The sequence below is a fragment of the Phodopus roborovskii genome, unplaced genomic scaffold (assembly GCF_943737965.1).
Source record: "Phodopus roborovskii unplaced genomic scaffold, PHOROB, whole genome shotgun sequence".
Classification (NCBI taxonomy): Eukaryota; Metazoa; Chordata; class Mammalia; order Rodentia; family Cricetidae; genus Phodopus; species Phodopus roborovskii.
The window spans coordinates 33,020,787-33,048,751 of NW_026125281.1; the positions used below are offsets into that span (position 1 = coordinate 33,020,787).

Here is a 27,965-nt window from a genome sequence, read left to right on the forward strand (position 1 = left end):
GGAGTTAATGAAATAATACTTCCATCCAGCATACTAAGAAATGGAGTTTGATATTTATAGAGTTCTCTGCCTACTTCAGCAAGAATGGAATCACATTCTTCACTTTTACCTAGGATGTTCTTTCTCTCTCTATTTCAGAAAAAGAGAAAAAGATCAAAATGATAAAAAATGAAAAATATCAAAATAAAATGAAAGTGCATAATAAAACACAAAGTTCATTCTGTGATGACCAACACCTCTTCATCTTAACCTGGATCCTAGTTGACATATCTAGTGCCACAATTACTCACTTTGGTAATTCCCAGAATTATAATTAAAACAGCTGATCTCTGAAAAGAAATGGTGAAAAGCAACTTTTTTTTTTTAAAACATTAAAGTTGGAAATAACTCAAAATATAATTGGTCAATTGTAATGGGACCTATGACTTGCTGGATCTGACTAATCATTTCACTATTGTACACCTTTAACCTACCCTAGGTCAACACCAGTTGTCTCATAGAAAAGTGAAGCTTGTGTTTACATGAGCTTCATTTAATCATTATATATATATCATATATATTATATATATAATATATATGTATATCACTAGAGAATCAAATTGAATTTATGATTAATGTAATCAGTATTTGAGTCAGTGCTACTATGTTGGACTACAATAAATAACATCATGAATTTGATTAATTATATAAACTAGAAGCAGCAACAATTAGGAATCACACAATGGCTCTTTTTAGGCTATACCATATCTGTTGGTTATAAATATTTAAATGCCTTGGGAAAATGGAATAGCCCTGGACATGACATTAGCACAACAGGATAGGGTCTTTGTAATAACAGTTGGAAAATACTGCATTTTCATTTATAAAGATTTCTGATGGTAGCATTAGATGAGCTCTTTAAGACTGACCAGTTTTTATAGTTAGATAAAATTAAGAAATAAAGGAACACTTTCCCTATTAAATGGAAAATTGATTTAGATAGTAAAAACAGAAAATAAACTTATTCCTGATCTCCCTAAATATAGTCCTAGGAGTCAAGATTATAGTTGACTGCAGTGTAATTCCAACCATCTTATGGCTAGTTCATTGATTAATTCAAAGAGTTACAACTAACAAAATTCCTGGATCTCATCAAAGTATGTTAGTAGCTTCAATCAGAATAGCAAAGTAGGGCAATGTTAAATAAATTTAGAGGAAAGAATAAAAATTTATTGTAATCAGGGAGGAAAATGTGAGAAATGTAAATGAAATGAACTGTTTTGTTTTCATGTGAATAAAAATTGTTTTTGTCACAATTCTTTGGATTTCATGGACATTTTCTTGGAGTCCCATAGTCATTTCTAATATGTTTGCATCATCCTCAATTGCTTCCATATGAAAAACTTTTTGGTTTACACTTGAGGTTAAATCCACCCCAGATGTCTAGCCCTAAGGTCTTGCTGTCTTTGTCCCATCTTACATCATATGCATGCAGCTGCCAACAAAAATCCACAAACATTTTTCAGCTTGGTTTTCACTTAATGCAAGGCATCAGATGCAGAGCCTAAGGGAAGAACTCACTAGGGCCCTATAGAAAGCTTCTCAAAAATAATTTGGTATGATTACTTTAACAAATGCACTGACCAACAAAGTTACAAGTTCACTTGAACAATAACACATAAACTGAGTATATAGCTGCTAGACACTACGGCTTCTATAACTAGCAATCTAGTGAACTGGAAGGGAATTATATTAACAGTATGCTCTCTTGGAGTTTTATCCCTTGGATTCTGCAGATTCCCAATCTTGTGTGTGCTTTGGGGGACTCTGAATGCTTTTTCAGAATCAAAGACTTTCGTCATGATGGGAATGTGATCATTGGTGCATTTTTCCCTCTTTATTATTTTTACTCAGCCAAGAAAATTCCTCATAAAAATCTGCCAAACGATTATGGGGATTTGAATATACAGTAAGTGTCTTTTAGTTTCCAGACTTCTTAGGAACTTGGGGTTGTATGGATTCAATTATCATTCTTCTCTCTGATTTCTACTGTGACAATCAGTCTTATCTATTCTCAAGTTTTTTTTTTTTAAATACTCGTTTTTTTCTTGATTTCTATGCTTCTTATAAGTAAGACTTTTGGCTTTACTTGTTTTAATAGTCACTTTTAATAATTGAGTTTTCTTGTCATTTTATGTCACATCTATAACACTCCATATTATGGATATTTTAAATGTTAGTTCTTCAGAAGGATTATTAATCAAGGATTGATATTGTATTTCATGGCATTATAGAAATTTAGCTATGCTCTTATGATGAGAGAGGATGAACTTAAAGCAGCAACTACTGAATTTTATATATGATGTTAGAATGACAATTCTTGCTTATATTAGATGTTTCTAGTTCTGGTGCAGCAGAAGTGTCAGAATTCGAATTTTGGACTGCTGCTCTGATACATATCAGAATTTTGTATGTGTGTGTGTGTGTGTGTGTGTGTGTGTGTGTTTCTTCTGCTAATTTTCCTGATGCTCAGAAAAACATTTCATGATTAATGATTTTCTCTATGAATTTCCTATATGCCCTTTATAGTTAAAAAGATGTGTTCATGAAGATACATTGATTGTGTGGGTAGTCACTACTGTTTCTTAACTGTTTTCAATTCTGCAGGTTTAAGGGATGGTTTCAGACATGTCCATTTGTATACTTAGTCCAATACAAGAAAAATATTTGAATTCATTCATATTCTTCTACAATGATGATTATATTCATCACAGTAATCATGATTATAAAAATATTACAAAAATAATAGAGGAGCAACAATTTTTTGTATTACATTAGTTTTTATATGGTACTAACTTTCAATAAGATTTTAATTCTAGACAAACATAAATTACTAATGAAAATTTCTTTCTATATAGAATATAAGAAATATGCACTAGCTTTCTGATTAATGCAAGCTTATTTTTGGGATCACAGATGTTTGGTAAATTATTTTTGTACTATGTTTATTTAGTTTATCTGTTTGTGTGTATGTGTATGTACCACACACAAACATTCTGAAGCCTAGAAATTTCTCCTTATTCAAGGAGATATGCAAGTGCTGTCTTCAGCAACAGGCCCTTAGTGTGTTAAGATAGCTAAAATCTTGACAACACCATGAATGTCTCAGAGCCAACAATCTAATTATATTTAAACCATTCATACTACTACAAGTTTCAATTGCTTATGAAAAATATCTTATTGAGCATGGTCTTTCCAATTATTTCTTGATTTCAATTAGATTTCTTTCCTCTATGTATGTTTTGATATACTTATATAATAAATGATATGCTTATATAATATGTAAGTTTGCATACAATGCCTCAGATGTAATCCTTCCCCATATTCCTTCCCTTACCAACTTTTTATCCAACTCTTCATTTAAACCCATGATCTATAGTCTCCTCTCTGTCATATATATATATATATATATATATATATATATTTCCTCTTCTCTGTGCTACCCTCTCTTCCTAAATAGTCTCTTACTTTATACCTAAATTAAGTTATAGTGTGGAAGAGTGCCTATTTATAGCTTAAAAGGTAACACTATATATAAAAAATACAGGCAATATTTGCACTTTTTCTTTCTGACTTACCTCCCTTACCCTGATTTTTCCTAACTTAATCCATTTATGTCACATTTTTGTTATTCCATTTTTTAAAAGGTAAATAGTAATTCATTGTATACCATATTTTCTATCTATTCATCTGTTTTTGCACATGCAAGCTGTATCTAATTTCTGGATATTAGGAAGAGCAAGAATGAACACAGATTGAATGTCCTACCAAACGCAAGCTGCTACATATGCAATATAGAATCTCCGTACTCTTTGTGAGACTCTGAGGTAGGATGCATAGTCTTTTGGGTATACTCATATAAGTGCCATAACTGGATCTTTTGGTAGAACTATTCCTGGATTCCTGAGGAAGTGTCACCTTTATTTGCATGGCTATTGTACAAGTTTTTATTCCTACCAACAATAAATAAGAGTTCAATAGTACCACACCCTTGTCAGCTTGAGCTGTTGTTGGTTTCTTGTATTGACCATTGGGCTTGTATATGTTGAACTCTTAGAGTAGTTTTGGCTTTCAATTCTCTGATGACTAAGGTTGTTGAATATTTCTTTAAGCGTTTGTCACTAATTTATGTTCATCTTTTAAGGACTGCTTGTTTAGTATTGTGTTCCATTATTAATTGGGTTATTTGTTTTTTAAACTACTTTATATACATTAGATATTAACTGTCTAGTAGATGTATAGCTGGTAAAAAAAAAAAGTCCCATTGTGTCAGATTTCACTTTGTCTGAATTATTGTGTATTTCTCCATGAGGAAATTTAATTTTAGTTGGTCTCACTAATTGATTTTTGTTATTATTGCCTATGGTTTTGGCATCCTGTTTGGAAAGTCTTTTCCTAAGCAAAAATATTCAAACCTGTCTTCCAGTTCATCTTCTATCATCTTTAGGTTATCTGGCCTTATGTTAAGGGTCTTAATACTTTTGGAGTTGAATTTTCTGCAGGGTGATAAATGTGGCTTTTTACATATTCTCCTACAATCATTCATCCAGTTTGATTGGCACCATTTCTTTTAAAGGCAATGCTTTCTCCATTGCATACTTTTGACTTCTTTGTCAAAAGTCAGGTGTTCATTGATGTACGGACTTATATATAAGTCTTCAATTTGATTTCATTAATGAGTGTATCTGTGTTTATGCCAATTATATGCTGTTTTTATTACAATAGTTCTGTAGTACATCTTGATATAGTGATGTGATAGCTCCCACAGTTCTTTAATTACTGAGAATTCTTTTAGCTGTCCTGGATATTTTGTGGTTCCATATGAAGCTGAAAATTGTCGCTAAAGTTCCTGGAAAGTTTAGTGTAAGAAGTTTGATGGGGATTGTGTTGAATCTGACGTTTGCTTGGTAGGACAGCAGTTTTTGCTATACCAGGTTTTACTATTCCACGAGCATTGGAAATCTTTACATCTTCTAATGTCTACTTTAATTTCCTTCTTTAATTAAATAAAGTTTTTTTGTCACAATCTCTTTTATTCTTTTGTTAGATTTATCAAATGGTATTTTATATTTTAAAACTATTGTAAAATGGATAACTATCCCAGGAATTTTCATGAAGATGGTGGGGAATTGGACTCTCGCTCTGGCAAAACACTCACCCTAAGAAGTGGGGCCAGCAGGGCCCTGGATGAGGGAAAGGCAGGCTCTGGGTAGTAGATGGTCTGGATACCTGGACTTGACCAATCATGTCAAGGTTATAGTGGGGAATGAGATGGGGTGCTAACATAGAGAGTTCTCAGAAAGGATGTGGGGATTCAATCTGGGAAGGTCCCAGACTCACATCAGGCTGAGGGCAGGCAAAGAGGCTTAATTTTTATTTTGTTAACTTCTGACCTCAGTTTGTATGTCTTGCTTTGTTTTTCAGTGTCCATGAGTTTTTGAAAATCCTGTGGCTCCTGTTGGTGGTCCAAATTATTATTTTAATTTAATTGTAATTGTTGAGACTTTCTTTTTTGTCCATGTATGTGATCAGTTTTTGAGAAAAGTTCTATCAAATGCTAAGAATAAACTATATTCTTTGTTTTGGGGTGAAATGTTCTGGAAATATTTTCTAGGAGTTTTAATTTTATTGTATTATATATCTTCATATTGTTCCTGTTTCATTTCAATTAATTTTACTTTAATTTTTCTAAATTAATCTTGTATTGGCCATCTAGTAGACATCAGGCCTTTCCTTCAGAGTGTTTCTCCCCCGTAAGGCAATATACAATAAAACTATTTACTTTACTTGCAAGTGGTTATCAATCAGAGATGTCCTCTGCATTATGGTAGGTATCTAGTGTTCACTTATATTTTCAGCATTGGAACTTCATCAGGACCAGACCTTTGCAGGCCCAGTGAATGCTGCCTCAGCCACTGAATTTATATTGCACTGGTCTTGGTTGTTCAAAAGGCCTTGTTTCCTTTATGTCATTTATTCTGGCTCTCTCACTCTTTCCATATCCACTTCTCAAATTTTATTGAACCATGAGAGCAGTAATTTGAATCACAGATGAGTGTTCTAAGGTGTTAGTGCAGTAAGTTAAGAAAAGTGATACACAGAGAAAGTCACCATGTAACAGGTTTCAAGATGAGGCTTGTTTTTTGTTGTTTATTTTTCTAATTAGGGAAAGGTATCAAAAAAAGAAGGGGAATGGGTAGGGGGGAGACCCATTTGGAGACAGGAGCAGCAGGAGAGAGAAGAGAGGAAAGATGGGGAGAGAGATGAAGGCACGAGGAGAGAGGGGGAGAAAGAGAAACAGAGGAAGAGAAAATAATAGAGAAATATGCAAGGTGGGCAGAGCCTACTTCAAGGGGGACACAGTGAATATGCAGAGGTGGTACACTTAGCAGCTGCAGCTGAGGGCATATCCTGTCAGAACTCCAAATACAGGCCAGTACAGATGTGTGAATAATATTTACTCTCTGTATATTGACTAGCTGTGAACCACTGTACTGGTTCTCATATTCTTAAGGAATGATATTTTCAGATGATGGCTAAGTAAGGCATGTATTTATGAGCATGGCACAATGCCATTATGAGTCATTTTATTGCAATGTTCATTAGCAGAGAGCAGTATTTGATTTTCCTACAGATCCCTAGCCTATCTAGTACCAGGTTCTTGGCCACCAAAGCAGGTATAAATTGTATCTCATAGACTGGGTTATAAATCCAAACAGATATTCGTTAGTTATTCCTACAAACTGTGTGCTCCTATGACAGAAGCACATTTGGCAGATAGGTTACCCTTGAAGATTGAAGGGTTGGAGTTGGAGATAGTGTTTATCTTTCTCCTTTGATTCCTTGTACAGTACCTTCTGGTACTAGGAACACTAGTCTGTGGATGGTGAAATGGCACTAGGAAAACATCAACTTTACTTTTCAATGAATTCCTGTAGTTCAAATAAGAATCCCTCCCTAGACTCACATATTTGAATGCCTAATAACCAGGGAGTGGAATTCTTTGATAGGATTAGAGGATTTAGGAGATATGGCCTTGTTGAAGGAAGAGCCACTCTGGAACTGAGCTTCAAGAATTCAAAAATCCATGCCTGTGGATCAGGAGGTAGCCTTTAACTAAAACCATGCCATTGTTCTCCTGATCACAATAATGAACTAAGCCTCTGAAACTGTAAGCAAGTATCCAAATAAATGTATTTTCTTATAAGAGTATCCGTGGTCATTTTGGCTCTTCACAACAATAGAATATTGGCTAAGACAGTTTTGTAGCTGGTGTCTTTAGCAATAGTGCTTTGCTATTGATTCAGGAGAAGCATCAATTGTCTTAATAATATCCTGGGTTGCTTGAAGGTTCTCACTAAACCCCTTTAATCAAGAACTTGATTAGAGGTAAGCCATTTCTGATGCTGAACAGTTCATTTTGTGATGAGAAGTTTGTAGTTGGTGCTCTGCCTCCACATTATTTAGCAATTTCATTTAAATTGCTTTCACTTATGTACTAATTTTATGAAGCCAATACTGTATTAGTTTTTCATATGAATTCTCAAATACCAGCAGTTTTAGCTCACTTGCCCACATCAGCCATCTACTGTCCCAGTTAGAGTCCTCACCCCATATATATGCATGACTGTTCTATTATTTTCATCCTAGGGTGACACATCCCTCTCTCCTAAATCCTTACTATATAGGAAAGTTCTGTGGTTCTATGAATAACATCAAGCTATTATCCACATGTAATAAATATACATAAGCTTGGTTAATTCAGGCTGATTTTGTTTTTTGTTTTGTTTTATTTTGTTTTTGTTTTGAGTTTCATCCACTTAACTGTAAATTTATTCATTTCATTGTTTTTTAAAGTCTGGGTAATATTTCATTATGTAAAAATATCACATTCTTTTATTCCATTCTTTTGTTGGCAGATATTTATGTTCTCTTCAATTTGGTTATTATGACTAGAGTACCATAAATGGAGGTTTCTCTTCTAGCTGAAAGATCCTTAATGACCACTCTGAGGTTTAATATTAATCATAATTATTTGGTCAATAGCTCGGGAATATGACTGACTAGGTCTCACAATTAAATTAATCCACTTTAACTAATCTATCAACATATGTCTGTGTCTTACTGGTAATGTTCTGACATATTACTCTTTTGGAGTCCACCATGGCATCTCAATGAGTCCACTTTCTTTCCACATCTCTGGTTGGACTTGCTGCCTAGTTATGTTCTTACCTACAGTCGTTCAAAACAGATTTATTCATCAACCAATAAAAGCAATACATATTTGCAGCATACAGAATGACATTCCACATCATCTGTCCTTTTCTGTTTAATTAAACAGGCTTTAAATTTACCATAGTAATATTACACACAACGAAACAATTATCATTGAAGAATTACAATAATATTATTTAGTCTATTTGTATTTGGCAAAGGAATCCTATGTCTCACAGTTTACTGACACTGAGGGTGTCAGATTATTAGGACTATTGGAAATTCTCTTTTTCTTTTTCTTTTTATTTTTTTATTATTAAAATAATCTTATTTTATATACCAATCCCAGCTCCCTCTCTCTCCAATTCCCCTGCTCCCCACACACCCTAGCCACTCCTCAGAGAGGGTAAAACCTCTTATGGTGAATGAACTAAGTCTATCATACCTCTTGAGGAAGGTCCAAGGACTGGTATTTAGGCTGAGCAAGGTGTCTTTCCATAGGAAACATGATAAAAAACAAAAAGCCAATTTATGCATGAGGGATAAATACTGGTTTCCCTGGTAGTGGCATCACAAACTTTCTAAGCCACCCAACTGTCACCCACATTCAAAGGAGTTAATTCATGCAGATTCCACAGGCATCAGTCCAGAGTCAGTGAGCTCCCACTGCTTAAGTCAGTTAGTTCTGTGTTGTTTTATTTTATTTTATTTTTATCAGATTATCTAGACCCCTTTGCACATTATTGCTCCTCCCTCCTTATGACTGGATTCTAGGATTTCAGCCCAAAGCATAGCTGTGGATCTCTGCATCTGCTTCCATCAGTTACTGGATAAAGGTTCTATGATGACAATTTCCATAGTCATAAATCTGATTACATGGGAAAGGCAATTAATGTAACTACTCTAGTATTGCTTAGATTCTTAGAGGGGGCCATACTTTTGGATTCCTAGGAATTTCTCCAGTGCCATATTTCCCACTAACCCCAAGAAAGTAGGTATCAAACTACCAAAAAATACAATTGAAAATAGGGTACAGAGCTAAACAGAGAATTCTCAACAGAGAAATCTCAAATGGCCAAAAAAGCTCTCAAAAAATTGCTCAGCATCCTTAGCCATCAGGGAAATGCAAATCAAAATAATCCTAAAATACTATCTCACACCTGTCAAATGGTTAAGATTACAAACACTAATGAAAGCTTTTGATGCAGAGGATGTGGAGTAAGGGAAACACTTCTAATTGCTGCTAGAAGTGCAAATATTTACAGCCCTTATAAATAAGTATGGTGGTTACTCAGAAACTTGGGAATCAATCTAAGAGCCAGCAATACCACTCTTTGTTATATACTCAAAGATTGTGCAATCACACCACAAGGACATATGCTTAACTATTTTCATAGCAGCATTATCCTTAATAGCTATAACTTGGAAACAACCTAGATGCCCATTGGCAAAAGAAAGGATAAAGGAAATGGGGTACATTTACCCAATGAATATTACTCAGTGGGAAAAACAATGTCATCTTGTAATTTGCAGGCAAATAAATGGAATAGAATAAACCATCCTGATTGAGGTAATCCAGACAGAAAGAAAAACATGATATGTACACACTCAAGAGTGGACGTTAGAAGTAAAACAAAGGATAACCAGCCTACAGACCTCAACCCCAAAGAAGCCAGTAATGAAGATGACTTTAAGAGAGAGATACATGAATCCCCCAGGGTAGGAGAAATAGACAAGCTCTCTGAGTAAATTGGCAGCATAAGCAGATAGGGAGGCATTGTAGGGGTTGAGGAAGGAACAAGGAGAGGAGAGGGGAGAACATGAAGAATTGGGAAGGTCAAGGTAGGAGATGGACAAAGAAGATGGGCAAGGAAAGAGACTCCTGATTTGAGGAAGCCATTATTGGGTTAGCAAGAAACCTTGTTCTAGGAAATTCTTAAAGAAAGGAATTAGTTAAAAGATAAAACCTTTCCCAGACTAAAAAATGTGAACCACTATAAAATTGAAGAAAGTTTGGTTTCTGTATGACTGCACACTGATTGATTTAAAAATGGAAAAATTAAATAAAGGGATAATCAAATTAACTGGTATTTACATACTGGTAACTATGGCGGTTTAATAAGAATCAGGATAAAGAAGTAGGCCGAATAGATGTTTATTCAGGGAGAAATAAGTTACAACCTAGACAGATGAACACCAGCAGGTTCCACCAGATGCTCTCCTCTCCACATCCCGCCAGCAAGAGAGCATTCCACAGCTCCTCCTCTGACCTAGTTCCACCAAAGACTAGGAGGAGAGAGGAAATAGTAAGGAGGAGTCAGCATGTAGAGACTGGAGAGGACAGAGGTCTGGGCCCACTCTCCAGTAAGATAAGACCACGTGAAAATACTTAGATTAGTAGAAATGGGTTAATAATTAAGACAGAGCTAACCAATAAGAAAGTAGTAACTGGCCAACAGCATTATATCTAATACACAGTCTCTGTGTGATATTTGGGGCTGCCACCGCAGTGGGTCCAGGCCAGCAGGAAAAACATTACTCGTAACAGGTAACTATCATTTTTATAATCTTCTTTGTTGTTTTGATAATTGTCTGTTTATATCTAAAATGTAGGTTCATATGAGTGCTAAGATACAGGCCTTAGAAAACCTTGTTAAAGAATATCTTAGAGATATTAAAATGTAAACAAAGGAATGTAATGGAGAACCAAGTTCAGTATTGCATTGTAAGGTTAAAAAGGACCAGACTAATGCTTTTCAGACAACCAATAGCAATATATCCAGTAACCTTACCTGAATGGCCAATTGATAGAGGCTGTATATTAGGTAATTGTACACCTTTGTCAATGTTAGGTATGTAGAAATTCAAGGAACCAATGAATTTGTGGGGATGTGATTTATTACATCAGTAGATTAACATTTCCCCAATCTTTGAAAAAAAACAATAATTTAATATATGTGTCCAATACAAATATTAAAAGGTTTTACCAAGAGAAATCACCAACCTTTCATATTGTAAAAACCAGGACTGCTGATCTTCGAAATGCACCAACAGCCCTACCTTTAATATGTTTGACAGACAAAGCTGTATGGATTGCACAATATCCTTTAGCAAGGGAGACACTGAAGGCTTTAGATGAACTGGCACAGGAGCAACTATATGCTCAGCATCTTGAGGAACCCACCACCTCATGGAATTCTCCTGTATTTCTTATTAGAAAGAAATCAGGAAAGTGGAGAATGATAATGGATCTAAGAACTGTTAATAAGGTGAATGGCTGCCTACAGTCTGGAATGCTTTTGCCTTCCCTAATGCCTAAAGGATGGCCCCTTAGAATTGCATTGAGAATTAGCATTTTCAAAAGCCAGAGATTCAATTTTTATTGTTATAGATTTAGAATATGTAGCATTATATTAACTTATGAAGTTAATCTTTGTTAAAAAAAAATCCTGATTTCTTCCTTAGGGTTCTGTCTGACTATTGTAAATGATGAAATTTTCTCTCATACTTCTCCAATTCTATCCCAAGCATTTGAAGCTGCTACAAAGCATAAATCCAGGGTATGATCATCATATAAAGATTGCTTTTCTATAGTAGCAAAATCTTCTTATCGAAGAAGTGATCTTGGGAGATTTCCATCCCTCTAGTTTTATACAATTTTCAATAGTGTCCACCTCTTCTTTGAACCATGTACCCCATCGTAATTGTTTCTTTAGCATATCATTATAAGAAAAAGACAGAAAATCTTGCCTTCATGGTGCTTACTTAAAATAATTCTCAGTCTTCTAAGTGATAGCAGTGAAAGGTCCTTCCATGGGAAATGTTAAATAGCCACACCCTGTCCCACTGTTTGGTAAGGCAACCACTGGAAATAATACATAAGGAATTTCCTCAATCTATAGTTTACAATTACATTGATTTTTTTAATTAACTGAATCAAATGTAGATAATTCAGAAAGAATGTTTGAAGAAGTAAAAAAAAAAAAAAATGCCTTTTGGGGAATTGAAATTTGCACCTGAAAAAAAAAATACAAAGAGGAAATTCAATTCATTGTTTAGGCTATAGAACAGGTTTACAAAAATTTAACTCTAAAGGGTGAAATTAGGAGAGATAATTTGTAGACAATGACTTTCAAAGATTGCTTCAAGACATTTCCATCTATGAACCAACTGATTAATTTAAACTAAGTCTTACATGGATATAAGGACCTAAGTAGTTGAATGGAATTATAAGCTAAAGCAGAGAGAGAATTGGCTTCATTGGAAGAGAAATTAGAGACTTCACATGTGAATCATGTGGGTCCAAAATTTAACTGCATTCTGGGCAAATTACCCTCTAAGCATTCCCCTACAAGGATTTTAATGAAGAGGGGAGATATTATCATAGAATGGACTGTAACGATTTAGGTTTTTTCTGCCTGTCGCCTGGTCTTGTCCTGCCACTGCACCAGCCCCAATTAACACACAGAGACTTTGTATATGATATAATTCTGTTGGCCAGTTACTAGTTTTTTATTGGCTAGCTCTGTCTTAATTATTAACCCATTTTTATTTATTTTCACGTGGTCTTACCAGCAGGAGGCAGCTGGCGGTTGTGCCTTTTCCAGACTCTCCATCTTGACCCCTCCTTTCTACTTCCTCCTTGTCTTCTAGTCCCTCCTATCCTCCTTTCCTATTGGCCAACAGTGCTTTATTCATTAACCAGTATGATAAACATATATACATAATGACATCTCCCATCAATGGATCTCTTTTACCATATAAAATGAGGCTAGGTTCTCTGAATTGATTCTAAAAGGAAACTTGAGACATTTTTAATTAACAATAATAGACCAAGCATGAATTATACTACCTGTTACTTATGATGAAATTAACTAATTATGCACAAAAAGCGAGCCATGGTAAGACCTTTGTAAAATTTTCTGGAGATATTAACAACAAATATCCAAAAAAGATAAGAATTGAACTTATAGTGAACTAACTGGATCCTTCCTTGCATTGTAGAGGAAACACCAATATCTAGAGCCTCTCCAATACATACTGGTTCAAATGAATATGGCAAGGTATGTTACAAATTTGAAATTTGGACTAAAGTGGTTCTATATCATTAGAATTCTGTCCAAAAGTCAAAATTATTTACTATTCTCATGGTATTAATGGATCATATGAAGCATTTCAACATATTTACTGATTCACAATATAAAGAGTAATTTTGAATATTATAACAAATGCATTCATACCAGATTATATAGAATTGACACTATTATTTACCTTAAAACAACCAGGAGAGAGAGAGAGAGAGAGAGAGAGTCATATCTAATCACACATGGTTCTGCCAGGCCCTCCTACACAAAGTAATGATGAAATTTTTCAACTATTGATTGGAAATGTTGAAAGTCTCAGAATTTCAGAAAAGAAAAAAAAAAAAAAAAAAACATTGTCCATAGCATCAAGAGCAAAGGTTAAAAACAGGCTTTTCCATCATATGTCAACCAGACAAGAAAATTATATGGAAAAGCGCTACTTGTTCTTTATACAACCAAACTCCACTACCTACAAGAAATAACACAAATGGTTCTCAAAGGAATTAAATATGGCAGATAAATTTTTCAAGATTGTAAAATTTGTAAAATTAAAATATGTACAATACACCGTTGGTACTTATTCAGGTTTTCATTGGGCAACTTCTTTGAGTTCTGAAAAGGCTGATTCAGCAATTACAGATTAGCTAGCATTTATGGCCATTATATGTATACCTGTACAAATAAAAGCATTCAATGCTCCAGCACATGTTGCTAAGAAAATGAAGTGGCATTTTGCTCAGGTGTACAACACTATCCTAAAGGGCAGGCAGTACAGAAAGTTCAAATAGAACTCTAAAGGATATGCTGCATAAACAAAAAAGTTAGATAAAGATCCCATAAAATTGGATTGAATAATGCCTCATTTGCTTTGCACTTTCTAATTAGAAAAGGAACAACACCATAAAGCTGAGAAATAACTAGCTAAAGATCTTCTTTAGACTATAAACTACTCAGGACAATTTCCACTTGGCTAACTAAGATGATCCAGCCTAACACACACACACACACACACACACACACACACACACACACACACACACACACACTTCTCTGAAAAATTTTGAGGGAGCTAGCTGACATTATCCAGCCACATAGACTACTCTAGCTGAACTTAATACAAGATCTGCACATTCCATTATGCAAAAACTGTACAAAAATGATACAGCTAAGACTCCAAAATATTGAGCTAATAGGCTCCCCCAGACTAATAGCTGGGAATCCAGCATGGGACTGACTCAGACCCCTGAATATGGGTCTCAGCTAGAAGGCCTGAGCAGTCTAAGGGACCTCAGTCAGTGGAACCAGGATGTATTCCTGGTGCACAAAAGGACCTTGTGGACACATCCCTTAACCTAGATACAGGAGGAGAAAAGTCCTAGTCCCTACTTCAAATGATTTGACAGATTTACATGACCCCACCTGGATGGCATCGACCTACATGTGGAATTAGGGTTGGGGGATGGGAGGGGCGGGTGGTCAGGGTTCATGAGAGGGGATAGAGAGGGTAAGAGTGAGGGAGGGAGGGAGGGAGAAAGAAAGGGAGGGAGGGAAGAAGAGGTAATGGGATCAACATGTAAAATTAAAAAAAAATAGAATATGAAGCTCACATTCCAAAGAACTGCAATGGGTAGGTTTTGCTTATTCATTGGGTTATGGATATTTTTCATTGTTTAGGAGGTTAGTTACAAGTTGTTATTCATTACAGTCAGGAAGAAAGTTGAACAAGGATCCTAGATTCAGAGTTCTTGTTTTGAAAAAAAAAAAAAAAAAGGGTAACAAGGATATGATAAGAAAAAAATGAGTATATAGATAAGATAAAAAGATGCATCATTAAAACTACTTTTAAAAGGCAACTACTAGATTTAAATATTTTACATTGGTTTGGACTTTTGTTTATTCTATACAAATGTTGCATATTTATTAGAATTTGAGATTAATTTATTAAAGCCTACTATGTATATGTTTCTAATCTTGTTCAAGGTACAGTACCTATATAGCTCGTTTAACAACGTAATGCAAATTTCTAGCTCTTGAAAGTTCTTTTTTACCAACAATATAGGATAAAAATAAATACAGGTTAATAATTGTTCACCTAATAAAATAAAACTTATGGTCACAATAGGTATGCCTTCAAAGGTCAAAGAGATATATTTTATGGAAGTAAGTTATCTTCAAAGACTTCAAGGATCTAGAAAATATGTTATTTAAGATGTTTTAATAACATAGGTTCTTTTTTTATGATAATGAGACATGTCTACTCCTGGTAGCACCTATCTGCATTGGATAAGGTGAAGGGCATCAAAGAAACTCCACATGGAGTTACTTCCTTTGTAGCAAAAGAAAGCCAATTGGCAAGGAAGTACCCTTACCTCAACTGCTGAGAGTATGCTGTTCATATTCAACAAGCAGGGCATAAAGGAGAGTTCCTACAAAATATTCTTGAGACAAGGCTGGACAGTCCTAAAAGAATCTTGCCTCACCAAAAAGTCTGTCAGATATTCTAGGCCTATAGGCCAAAGATGGATGCTCCAACATTGCAGAAGCACTTGGATGACTGTCCAGGTAGCCATCTCTTTTTGACATTTCTCACATTTTTGGGATTTGCATGCTCATACTTCCTGTATACTCAATATTACCTCATTCTCTTGTGTCTGAGGAAGTTGAAAACTAGATATTTGTAATTATTGCTTTCCTTGTTTACTAGATTCAGAAAAGAAACTTAATAAAGAGGTGTAAAGTGTAAAAGTTTGACAGACATTAAAAGATAATTTGATATTGCAAATTAGAATACAATAGAAATAAAATTAATTTCAACCTTTTGTATTTACCAGAATAAATTAGATAAGGGGGTATTTTCTCTGTATTTGTCAAATAAAAGTGGACTAGACATGGTTTATGTACTTATTTCCTGTCTATATGGTACATAGATATTGTACTTATTGCATATAGTTTTTCTTATATTAGCATTATATAATTTTTAATTTTAGCCAACAAGGGAAAATTTGGTGTTTCATTTATGATCTAATAAAACTTGCCTTAATATCAGAATACTAAGCTAGCCACACTAGTCATCAGTATAGGTCAGGCAGTGGTGGCAAACACCTTTTATCCCAGCAGCCACACTCATTAGCCATAGAAGCTGGGTGGTTGGTGGTATATACCTTTAATCCCAGTACTAGAAAGGAATATAAGGTGGGAATGAGGCAGAAACTTCCTCTCTTTTACATCTGAAGATTTTGTAGAGATAAGCGATCTCTAGGGTTTATTTTCTGGTCTTCAGCTTGAACCCCAAATCTGTCTCTGGGGTTTTATTATTCATGCTACATAAATACATGTACATATACATAGTAGCTATGTATATGGATAAACAAATGTCCCTTTAGAAGGATGGAACATCTTTGGGGGTATGTCCAAGAGTAGTATAGCATTGGATCTTGAGGTAGATCCATTCTTCACTTCCTGAGGAAACCCAGACATACGTATACTGGATGTACAAATATGCAGTAGCACTGGAAATGGATTAATGTTTCTATTACAATACAAGCTTGCTAGTATGAAATGTCATTTGTTTTATTTATCTTTCTTGGCCAGTCAGATGGATATAAGTTAAACACAAAGTAGGTTAGTTTTGTGACAAAAAAAAAAAAAAATGAATGTTTGTTTAAGTGCTTCTTACCCATGTGTTTCATGTTGGGAATCATCTATTTAGATTTGTACCCAATTTAAGTCAATTACTTGTTTCCTTGATGCTTTCATGTAATTATTTTCGATGTAAGCCCTGTATCAGCTACACAGTAGTAAAAATTCAATACTCTGCCTATGTGTCTGAATGGTGCTTTCCTTTGCCACACACACATTTTTCCATTTCATGAAACCCTGTTGTTAATTGTTGATTTGAGTGTCTGTGCTGTGTTAAGGCAGTGTCAAAAAGACTTGAATTGTATCCACCACTTTCTATTCTATCAAAATTCTGGATTTCTATGACATATATCACTTTTTATTGAAGCCATTGATCCATTAGGAATTCAGTTTTTTGAAGATTTATAAGCATGAATATATATGCACTCTTCTAAAGGAAGACCAGAAACATTTGTTGAAGGTACATCATTCTCAAATATCAGGAATTCACAGGAGTATGTATATATGCCAGGGAATTCAAATTGATTCCATTGATCAATAGTTCTGTTTTATGGTAATACCATTTTGTCTTCATTGGAACTCTGAAGTATAAGAAGCACTCTGTAATACTTCTTTGATACAGGAATGTTGTTACTTCTAGAAGTAATTATATCATTCAGAAATATTTTAGATAATCTTCTGTTGTTGTTGCTATTATTTTGTGTGTGACTGAGTGTGTCTGTGTGTGTTTATGAAGCTGAAAATTTCCTTTCATTTTTTGTGAAGAACTATGTTGGAATTTTGATGGGAATTACAGCAAATCTGAGCATTGCTATTATTCTTTTTTAATGTAGTTATCTTATTAACTCATGAACATAGGAAAACTTCCTTCTTCTGATATCTTCTGACACCTTTTCTTCAATTTCCTAAATGCTTGATTATATGGGCCTTTTACTTTCTGGATTAGGGATACCCGAAAATAGTTTACAGTATTGAGTATATTGTAGAAGACAGTACCATAGTTTATTTCACATCCAATTTATCACATCCTCATCTGAACACTAGTATTTTATGCTTTAATTTTGTATCCTGATAATTTGAAGAAGTTATATATCAAATGTAAGAGTTTCCTGGTGGCATTTTAGAGTTACTCATATATATGGTCATATCATCAACATAAAATAAGACTGAATTCTACCCTTCCTTTTGTATCTCCTTAAGTAGACAGCACTGAAATGTTTCTACAAATATATTTAATGGATTGAAATGTAATAAATAAAAGTATATATGTATATACCTGTATAAATGCAATAACAATATATGAAAAATGATGCCATGAATTTGAAGGAGAATGTGGGTAGGAGAATTTAGTGGTAGGAAAGGCAAAGGAAAGAGGTTGTAAAAATTACAATTCAACTATGAGCAAAAACCATGTTACCTTAGAAAACTTAATTGCTAAATTTAAAAAGCTGGCTTTTTATAGTTATAGAGGCTGAGGAACCATGATTCACACATCAGAACATTTCTATATTTGATGGTTTATTTTCTGCTTCCAGGACACAAAATTTATTGTATGTTCAGAAGAAAGGAAGATAAAAAGTGCTCGCTTTTGCTTTCACTTATCACTATTATAACTATAGGATCATAATTTATCATAACTAAAATATGCTCCTTCTAATTCCAGACATTTAATGGAAAATTTAAAGTATTGACTTTTGTAGAAACAATAAAATTTGAACTATAAAGTGTATGTTAACTAATTCTTACTGCCATATATTTTTTATATCCTAATTTCAGGTATAAGTTTAAGAATTACCAGTTTGTCCTGGCTCTGGTATTTGCCATTGAGGAGATCAATAGGAACCCTCATCTTTTACCTAACACATCTCTTGGATTTGATCTTCATAATATCCCTTTCAGTGAAAAGAATATTCTTTGGAATGCTTTTGTTTGGCTCACAGGGATGGATGATATCAAAGTTAATTACAAATGTAATGAGGAGAAGTTAGCAGCTGCACTTACAGGAACATCATTCACAGTGTCAGCCCATATGGGGACATTGCTTCAACTCTACAAAATACCACAGGTGAGGGAGAGTGGTGTGATGGAACAGGAAAGCATTTTTCTTTTGGTGATATTTCAGATGCCTACAGAGGTAAAGCAATTTCATCTGAATTACTATTCTAATATTGAAAAAATATCTAGACATTTAGTGATCTGTGCATACTTCTCCTGCTTGAATAGAATGGACCAGCAGGGTAGAGAAGACAAAGGTAATCTTGACATAATTTTTTTATAAATCTCACAGCAAGGGGGGGTGTTGTCTTAAAAATTACAATGTACAGATTATCATCTTAACAAGTCCCAACTGTTGCTACAAAAGTAAAACTGTATTTGATGCCAATGTTCTCATCCATTTTTCAAAACTCTGCTTTCCTCTTAGCTTACTTTTGGGCCTTTTGACACTATCCTTAGTGATCGAACACAGCTTACCTCTCTCTACCAGATGGCCCCCAGTGATACATCTCTACCACTTGGCATTGTCTCTTTGATGCGTCATTTCAAATGGAGCTGGGTAGGACTGCTCCTCACAGATGACCACAGAGGAATGCAGAGTTTATCTGACTTGAAAGAAAAGATGAAGAAAAATAATGTCTGTTTGGCTTTTGTAGAAATTATTTCAGGTACCTGGAATTCATTTTCCCACACTTTCTGGAAAAGTATGGGAAAGATCCAAGACTCAACTGCAAATGTGATTATCATTTTTGGAGACACTGATTCTCTACAAGGTGTAATAAAAAATATAGGGCAGAAGTTAACAACATGGAAAGTCTGGGTTATGAACTCACAATGGGATGTTACCAACCACATTGACTATTTTATGTTAGATTCTTTCCATGGGAGTCTCACTTTTTCACACCACTATGAGGAGGTAGTTGAGTTTACAAATTTCATTCAAACGGTTCGTCCTTCCAAATACCCAGAAGATACATATCTTCCTAAATTGTGGCATTTGTTTTTCAAATGCCCATTTTCTCAAATTGATTGTAAACTGCCGGATAACTGTCAACCCAATGCTTCCTTGGATTTATTGCCTAAGCAAAATTTTGAGACAGCCATGAGCGAAGAGAGTTATTATATATATAATGCTGTGTATGCAGTGGCCCACAGTCTCCACAAGTTAATTCTTAATCATATTCAAATTCAACAATCTGAAAATGCAGAGGGACATATATTCCTCCCCTGGCAGGTATCCAATCTCTCTTCACTATGATTTAAATCAGCATTGCTACATTGAGATGCTTTTCGAATTTACCAAACCTGAGAACTGTACATGGTGATACATTTCTCCAAATGGCATAGGAGTTCTTGTACTTGTTTCTCTGGAGCTCAATACTTACCTAAGTTTCTTTATCCCTGATAAATTGGGTACCAGCTATTAGAAATGTGTTAAGACAGTATCAAGTTCATTTTACAAATATTCTCACAGTCCCCTTAATAATAGATTCAATTAGAAAAATTTAGAATTCCTTCATAAATTTTTTACAGTAGAAATGAAAAAGCAGATGTTTAAATAACACATTGTTACTAAGCACTGAAGCAATGGTTATGTACATAAAGGGTTGTTTAGGGATGTTCAGGTTTGAGATTTCATCACCTTTGGCTGCTTATGTACGCTTGCTTTAATGCTTTCTCTTGAAACAGATGTATATTTCATTATTATAATACTAATTTTTATCACCATTTATTGAACATTATTGAGTAAAATTGTTTATAGTAAATTGTTTTTTACTTCAAGGACCAAAAAACAGAGAGAGACTTTTCAGTATTTTGGTTCTGTTGTAACTGTCTGAGACATGCTTTAATATAAATTCGTGTATCTCCTTTAGGTCCATCAATTCCTACAGAATATGTATATGAATAATCAAGTGGGAAGTCACATGGTAGTGGATATGAGATCTATGTTAGATTTTAAGTATGACATTATCAATTTCTGGAATTTTCCAAAAGGGTTTGGATTAAAGGTGAAAGTAGGATCATTTTCTCCAAATGCTCCACAAGATCAACAATTATCTTTAACTAATCATTTGATACAATGGCCCACAGGATTTACAGAGGTAAGTTGGTTCTTATCTCAATTGTTTGAAATTACTAATTAAAAGAAAACATGTTTATGTATTTAAAAATTATTAGTTTCTCACTCAGATCCAGTTAGTAAAAAAGTACAAATTCAGAATACCATAATAACATATACACAGAATTTTTTGACATCCAGATTCTGATAAATAGAATTTTTGTTTTTCAGTGTTTCTTAATTTTTAACTTATTGTAAATATATGTTTGAATAAAATTTATGTCATTGCTTAAAAAATTTGATATGAATTTTATTTTGATTCATTTTGTGTAATAGCAGGACAAAGTTTTCTGGAATTTAATTCACTAGAACAGTTATAAGTAAGGTATAATGGGCATGTGTGTATATCTTAGAGACTTATCTTGCTACTGAAAACAAATTTGTTAACAAAATTAATTGTTAGGATTTCTTTAGCTCTCTAATTCAGAGAATAGTTTCATCAATTTAAATAAAGCTTAATTGTAGGAGCAGGAAACCACTGGTCATAATATTCAGAAGTTATAAGTGGTTAATGCTACTACTCCCTTTTTCCGTTTCATTCACAATGAAATTGTATATTCAATAGAGTAACTATTTTAAGAGTGGCTTTTTCTAATACATGTAGACTCAATTGGAAATACATCAGATGAGTGTGAAAATACTTGTTTCACAGTGAATGCAAATATTTCTAAGTTGACAGTATTAGCAAAGCTTGTGGAAATGAAAGCTGATTACCTATATAGTCAATATAGGCAGAGATAGATATATCTGGAATAATACCAGATGCCAGAATCAACTATGTTCTTGTGAATTAACCATTGCCCTGATAGTTGACAACCTGCCATTAAATTCTTGACCTTTGGGTCAAATTGTAACCCTATTGGCTTGTGTTGAGCACTACCTTCCAAAACTGGTAGTACCTTAATCATTATCAACATTTATGAGTATAAAATCTAAGAATTTATAATTTAATATTTAAAAACTCTATATTCCTAGAACTATGATTATTTCCTAAATCATCTTCCATTTTCTTCAGATTCCTAAGTCTGTATGCTCTAAACTCTGTGAACCTGGATTCAGAAGAACTGTCATAGAGGGTAAAGGTGCCTGTTGCTTTGATTGTACTTCCTGTCCGGATAATGAGATTTCCAATGAGACAGGTAAATGAAAGTCTAAGAAATACTTAAAATCTGCATTATGTTTGAAAAATCAAAGCAAAATTACAAAGGTCTATAAGCAAACTACAAAGAAAAAAACTTTTCCTATTTATGGCAATTTTAATAGTGTTCCTGATCATATTTCTTATTTAAATAACACAAGAATGAAATTAAAATTCATACTTGAACTGCACATTGGTAGTACATGCTTTTAGTCCCAAAACTTGAGAGGCAGAGGCAGGTGGGCCTCTTTGTGTTCAAGGTTACACTGGTCTACAGAACAAAGATCCAGGAAAGGCTCTAAAGTAATACAGAGAAATTATATATATATATATATATATATATATATATATATATATATATATACACACATACATACATACACACATATATATATGTATATATATATATATACATATATATATATATGGTATTGACTCATTATAAATTTTGTTTAAAAAAATTTCCACAGCCAAGTGTTTTAATTTTATTTTTTTCAAACTACATTTTAATCACATAAGTTTTAATCACTTAAGTTTTGGGTTCATTGTGATTTCTTTTCTCTTTTTTTATTTAATGTATTTTTTCTTATTATACATATGATTCCAGTTCCCTCTCCCTCCCATCCTCCTTTGCCCTCCACATACCCTCCATCACATCCCCCATCCACTGCCCAAAGAGGATGAGATTCTCCATAAGGGATCATCAAAGTCTGTCAAGTCATTGGGGTATGGCCTTGGCCCTCCCTTGTGTCTCCAGGCCAAAGGAGTATACTTACACAGGGAATAGGCTCTCAAAAATCTGTTACTGATCTATGGATAAATCCTGGATCCATTATCAGAGATTCCATAGACTTCCCAGGCCTCTTAGCTGTGATCCACATTCAGGGGGTCTGGGTCAGTCCTATGTTGGTTTCCAGCTGTCAGCCTGGGGGCCATGAGCTACCCCTTGCTCAGGTCAGCTGATTCTGTGGGTTTCTTTGCTCATCAATTCTCCCTCTCTGCAAATGTACCCCAGGATTTGGCTCAGTGTTTAGCTGTGGGTGTCTGCTTCTGCTCCATCAGCTAATGTATGAGGGCTCTAAGATGGCATATAAGGTATCCATCAATCTGATTATTGGGGAACGGCCTCTCCACTATTGCTTAGATTGTTAGTTGGGGTCATTCATATAGGTTACTGGACATTTCTAAGTGCTAGATTTCTCTTTAAACCTATAAATGGCTTGCTCTAATATGGTATCTCCTTTCATGTTCTCCTCCATTCTTCCCCAAACTCAATCTTCCTGCTCCATGTTATCCTCTCCCCTTTTCTTGTTACCCTCTACTTCTCCTAACTCCATCTCCCCTCCCCCTGCTCTCAATTTGCTCAGGAGATCTTGTCCCTTTCCCCTTCTGTGAGGGACCATGTATGTCTCTCTTAGGGTCCACCTTGTTTCCTAGCTTTCCTGGTGGTGTGGATTGTAGGCTGATGATTCTTTGTTTTCAACCACATATCCATTGTTTTCCTTGTTTGTTTGTTTTTTATTTATTTTGGTTTGGGTTTTTGTTGTTGATTTTGTTTATTTGGTTTTTTCTGCTGAGTAGTACTCCAGTGTGTAAATGTACCACATCTTCTTATCCATTCTTCAGTTGAGGGACATCTAGGTTGCTTCCAGTTTCTGGCTCTTACAAATAATGCTGCTATGAACATAGTTGAACAGATTTCTTTGTTTCATGAATGTAAATCTTTGGGGTATATGCCTAACTAAGAGTGGAATGGCTGGATATTGTGGTAGACTGATTCCCATTTTCCTGAGGAACCACCATACTGATTTACAAAGTGTCTGTACAAGTTTGCACTGCCAACAGCAATGAAGGAGTGTTCTCTTTTCTACATATTCTCTCCAGCATAAACTGTTATTTGTATTTTTTTATTTTAGCCATCCTGACAGGAATAAGATGGTATCTCAGAGTTGCTTTGATTTGCATTTCCTGGATAGATAAGGATATTGAGCACTTTAAGTATCTTTCAGCCATTTCAAATTTCTCTATTGAGAATTTTCTATTTAGTTCTCTACCCCACTTCATAATTGTATTATTTGGTGTTTTGGTGACTAGCTTCGTTTGTTCTTTGTATATTTTGGATATCAGCCCTCTGATATCCAAAGATGTAGGGTTGGTGAAGATCTTTTTCCATTCTCTCTGCTGCCCTTTTATCTTGTTGACTATGTCCTTTGCCTTACAGAAGCTTCTCAGTTTCAAGGGGTCCCATTTATTAATTGTTAATCTCAGTGTCTGTGCTACTGGCCTATCAGCATTTATTCACCAATCAATAAGAGAAACACATATTCACAAAATACAGAAGGACATCCCCCATCATGTTGAACTTCCCATACCTGTGTTGGTCTAACATTGAGTGAAATCCATTCCACACCATGGTCCTTACATTCCCTTGCTAGAACATTTTGAACTGCCACATTACTCTATTGCATCCAACCCTCTTCTTTTCTATTACCTCTCAACTTGACCACCAATTAAAAGGGAAGGTCTCTTTTTATCAATGGGGCATATTTTGTTTAGCTATGTTTCTTAGGTGTGGATTAGTCGTTCCCTGTGGCACATATACCTTTAATATATTCTAATAAAATTCAAAATTGAAAATATATTACTAAGTTTAATCAACAAAAATAAAATTCAGAAGTTGGATGCTCATATCATATTCCAGAAACATATACATTTTATATACTAAAATATGATATAAATAAACAAATATGTATATATTTTGAACTCAAATTTATTTCACATATCGTAAGAATCGGATATTACAAAATTGTATCTTAAATAGCTCAAGAATTTTGTGTCTATTAATAAAACAGGTATATCCAACTTTTTAAATACTTTTAGCTTTACTTTCTCATTGAAAATTTCATTCCGTACATTATATCATATTCCTTGACATTCTCCAACTCCTCCAAAGTACTCCACATTCCAGCTCACTAAAGTTCATGTTATTTGCATGTCTTAGAAATAGGCACAAAAAGGCAGGGAGTCTTATTTGTGTTCACCAATTATCTGAGTATGGGGTCTGCCCTGAAGATTGGTTGATAAACCCAGGTTCATCAGATTGAAAACAAAAACTGCTAATTTGTCTCCTAGTAGCTACCATTTTGGAACAGCTTCGAGATTTAGAGTGGTATTTTACAAACACTTCCCCTACCCCATTCTGAAAATTTATCTGGCTTGAGCTTGTGAAGATTTTTGCATACTGTTATAGTCTCTTTGACTTTACAAATGCACCTGCCCTGTTGTTTGGAAAATGCTATTTTCTTAAAATAATCTACTATCCCTAGTTTGGTAAAGTGAATGTAATCGGCCCCCATATAGTCATAGGGAATGGAACTATTAGGAGTTGTGGCTGTTTTAGAACAGGTTGACTTTGTTGGAGTAAGTGGGATAATGTGGGATGCACATTGAGGTTTCATATTTTCAAGATACCATTCAGTGTCACAGTGCAATTCCTGTTCCCTTCTGATCACAAGGTAGCAAGCACCATATTGGTCTGAACTTCTGAACAGTAAGAGAGTCACTCTAAATTAAATGTTTTCTTTAATAAGAGTTGGCATGGACATGGTGTCTTTTCACAGCAGAAAGAAGCCTAAGACAGTTGGACTTTACAAACTTTCCAAAGGCCTTTCCACATAGATTTCCAAGACTTGAGAGGAGGGATACAATGATGGAGGGATGCAATTACATTTCATAAGTCTTTAATTCTTTGTGTGTTCAGTTATTATCTACTGCAAAGGAAGTTTCTAGGATGGAATTATAAACTGATCTATGAGTATGATGACTCAACAGTAGGATTCCTATTATTGTTATGATCATTCAGCAGATTGATAGTATAGGTTTGCTCCTTGGACTAAGAACCAGTGTAGCCAATTTTCTGGAATCAATAGTAGTATCAAATATGGTTTTTATCTAGTGAAATTGTTAAACACAATAAAAAAAGCAACTGGTTACTCTCCTAACAGTCCTGACACTGTTGCATCAGTATGCATAAGCTGTCATTACAGTTCAAAGATTATGAAGCTGGAAGAGATTGATGATTACTTTCCTTCTTTAGTCGTGTGTATGTATAGAATGTTCTATAAATATGAATGCTAACTATAAGTGGTAAAGCATCAAGTTAAGTACCAGCAAGATTTCCCCAAGTTTTATGGCATAAATACATGGTATCTTCAGTAAATCTCTTGATCAAGATATAGATAGTAACTACATTTTACAACAAGAATTTAAATAGTAAAGAATTTAAGACATGAAAAATATATGAATATGGAACACTCAAGTTCCATCAGATAATGATCAAAATTGAAGAAGACAATGGATTTTATGAAAATGGGTAAATTGTGACCCTTATCTGTGATCAGCATTATAATAACTAATTTTAAAGGAAATTTTCTATCTGTACACGTGAAAGCATTTCCAGTTCAAGATGGGTATGAATTTTTATGAGGAAGTGATATTTGAATTAATTTATGTTGATGAAAACTAATTTGGTAACGATGTGACTTTAAAAAGAAATTAAAAAAACATTTAAAACTCAAGGTAAACATGAAAATAAATACATATAAAAGGCTTGTGGTTTGTTAGTTTGTGGCTCCATGAAGAAAAGGGGGGCATATAAATTTGGAATTACTCACTGCAGTGTATTTATTTATTTATGTTGGAAGGAAGCAAGAGAGTCATTGAGAAAACAGTCCAAACAATTGCTACTGAAAAGTACCTTAGCATAAAAAGAAATATCTGAACACACACTCATGACCACCTTAATTTTTTCTTAGATGTGGATGATTGTGTGATGTGTCCAGAAAGCCAATATGCAAACAGGGAGAAGAAACACTGCCTCAAGAAAACCGTGACATTTTTACATTTTGAAGATCCCTTGGGCATGGCACTCAGTAGCACCGCCTTGTGCTTCTCTGCAATTACAGCTACCATTCTTGGGGTCTTTGTGAAGCATCGAGACACTCCCATTGTAAAGGCCAATAATCGAGCCCTCAGTTACATTCTGCTCATCACCCTCATCATCTGTTTCCTTTCTTCCTTGCTCTTTATTGGGCAGCCCAACTCAGCTACCTGCATCCTGCAGCAGACTGTATTTGGAATTGTGTTCACTGTGGCTCTCTCTACTGTATTGGCCAAAGCTCTTACTGTAGTTATTGCCTTCAAAGTTACTTATCCAGGGAAATTGATGAGGTGGTTAATGGTTTCAAGGGCTACTAACTACATCATTCCTATCTTCACTCTTCTCCAAATCATTCTTTGTGGAATCTGGCTTGGAACCTCTCCTCCCTTTGTTGATCAAGATCTTCATGCTCTACATGGACACATCATAATTTTGTGCAACAAGGGCTCATCCATTGCCTTCCACTGTGTCCTGGGATACCTCTGTTCTTTGGCCCTTGGAAGCTACATCATGGCCTTCTTGACCAGGAATCTTCCTGACAAATTCAATGAAGCCAAGTTCTTGTCATTCAGCATGCTTGTGTTCTTCAGTGTGTGGGTCACTTTCCTTCCTGTCTACCACAGCACCAAGGGAAAGATTATGGTGGCTATGGAAGTCTTCTCTATTTTGGCCTCCAGTGCAGCTCTCCTAGGCTTCATATTTGCCCCCAAATGCTACATAATTTTGTTAAAGCCAGATAAGAATGTGTTTCATGGCATCAGAGACAACATACACTATGGAAAAAATAACTTTAATTAA

General features: G+C 34.7%; 1 protein-coding gene across 1 annotated transcript; it reads left to right on the forward strand.

The window, feature by feature from the left end:
- The first annotated feature begins 1,739 nt into the window (after window positions 1–1,739).
- LOC127233085 (vomeronasal type-2 receptor 116-like) lies at window positions 1,740–27,965 on the forward strand. Its single transcript, XM_051199495.1, has 6 exons — window positions 1,740–1,948; window positions 18,753–19,041; window positions 19,399–20,205; window positions 20,846–21,073; window positions 22,106–22,229; window positions 27,043–27,965. Exons 1-6 carry the CDS (start codon window positions 1,740–1,742, stop codon window positions 27,963–27,965), a joined length of 2,580 nt encoding a protein of 859 aa, XP_051055452.1.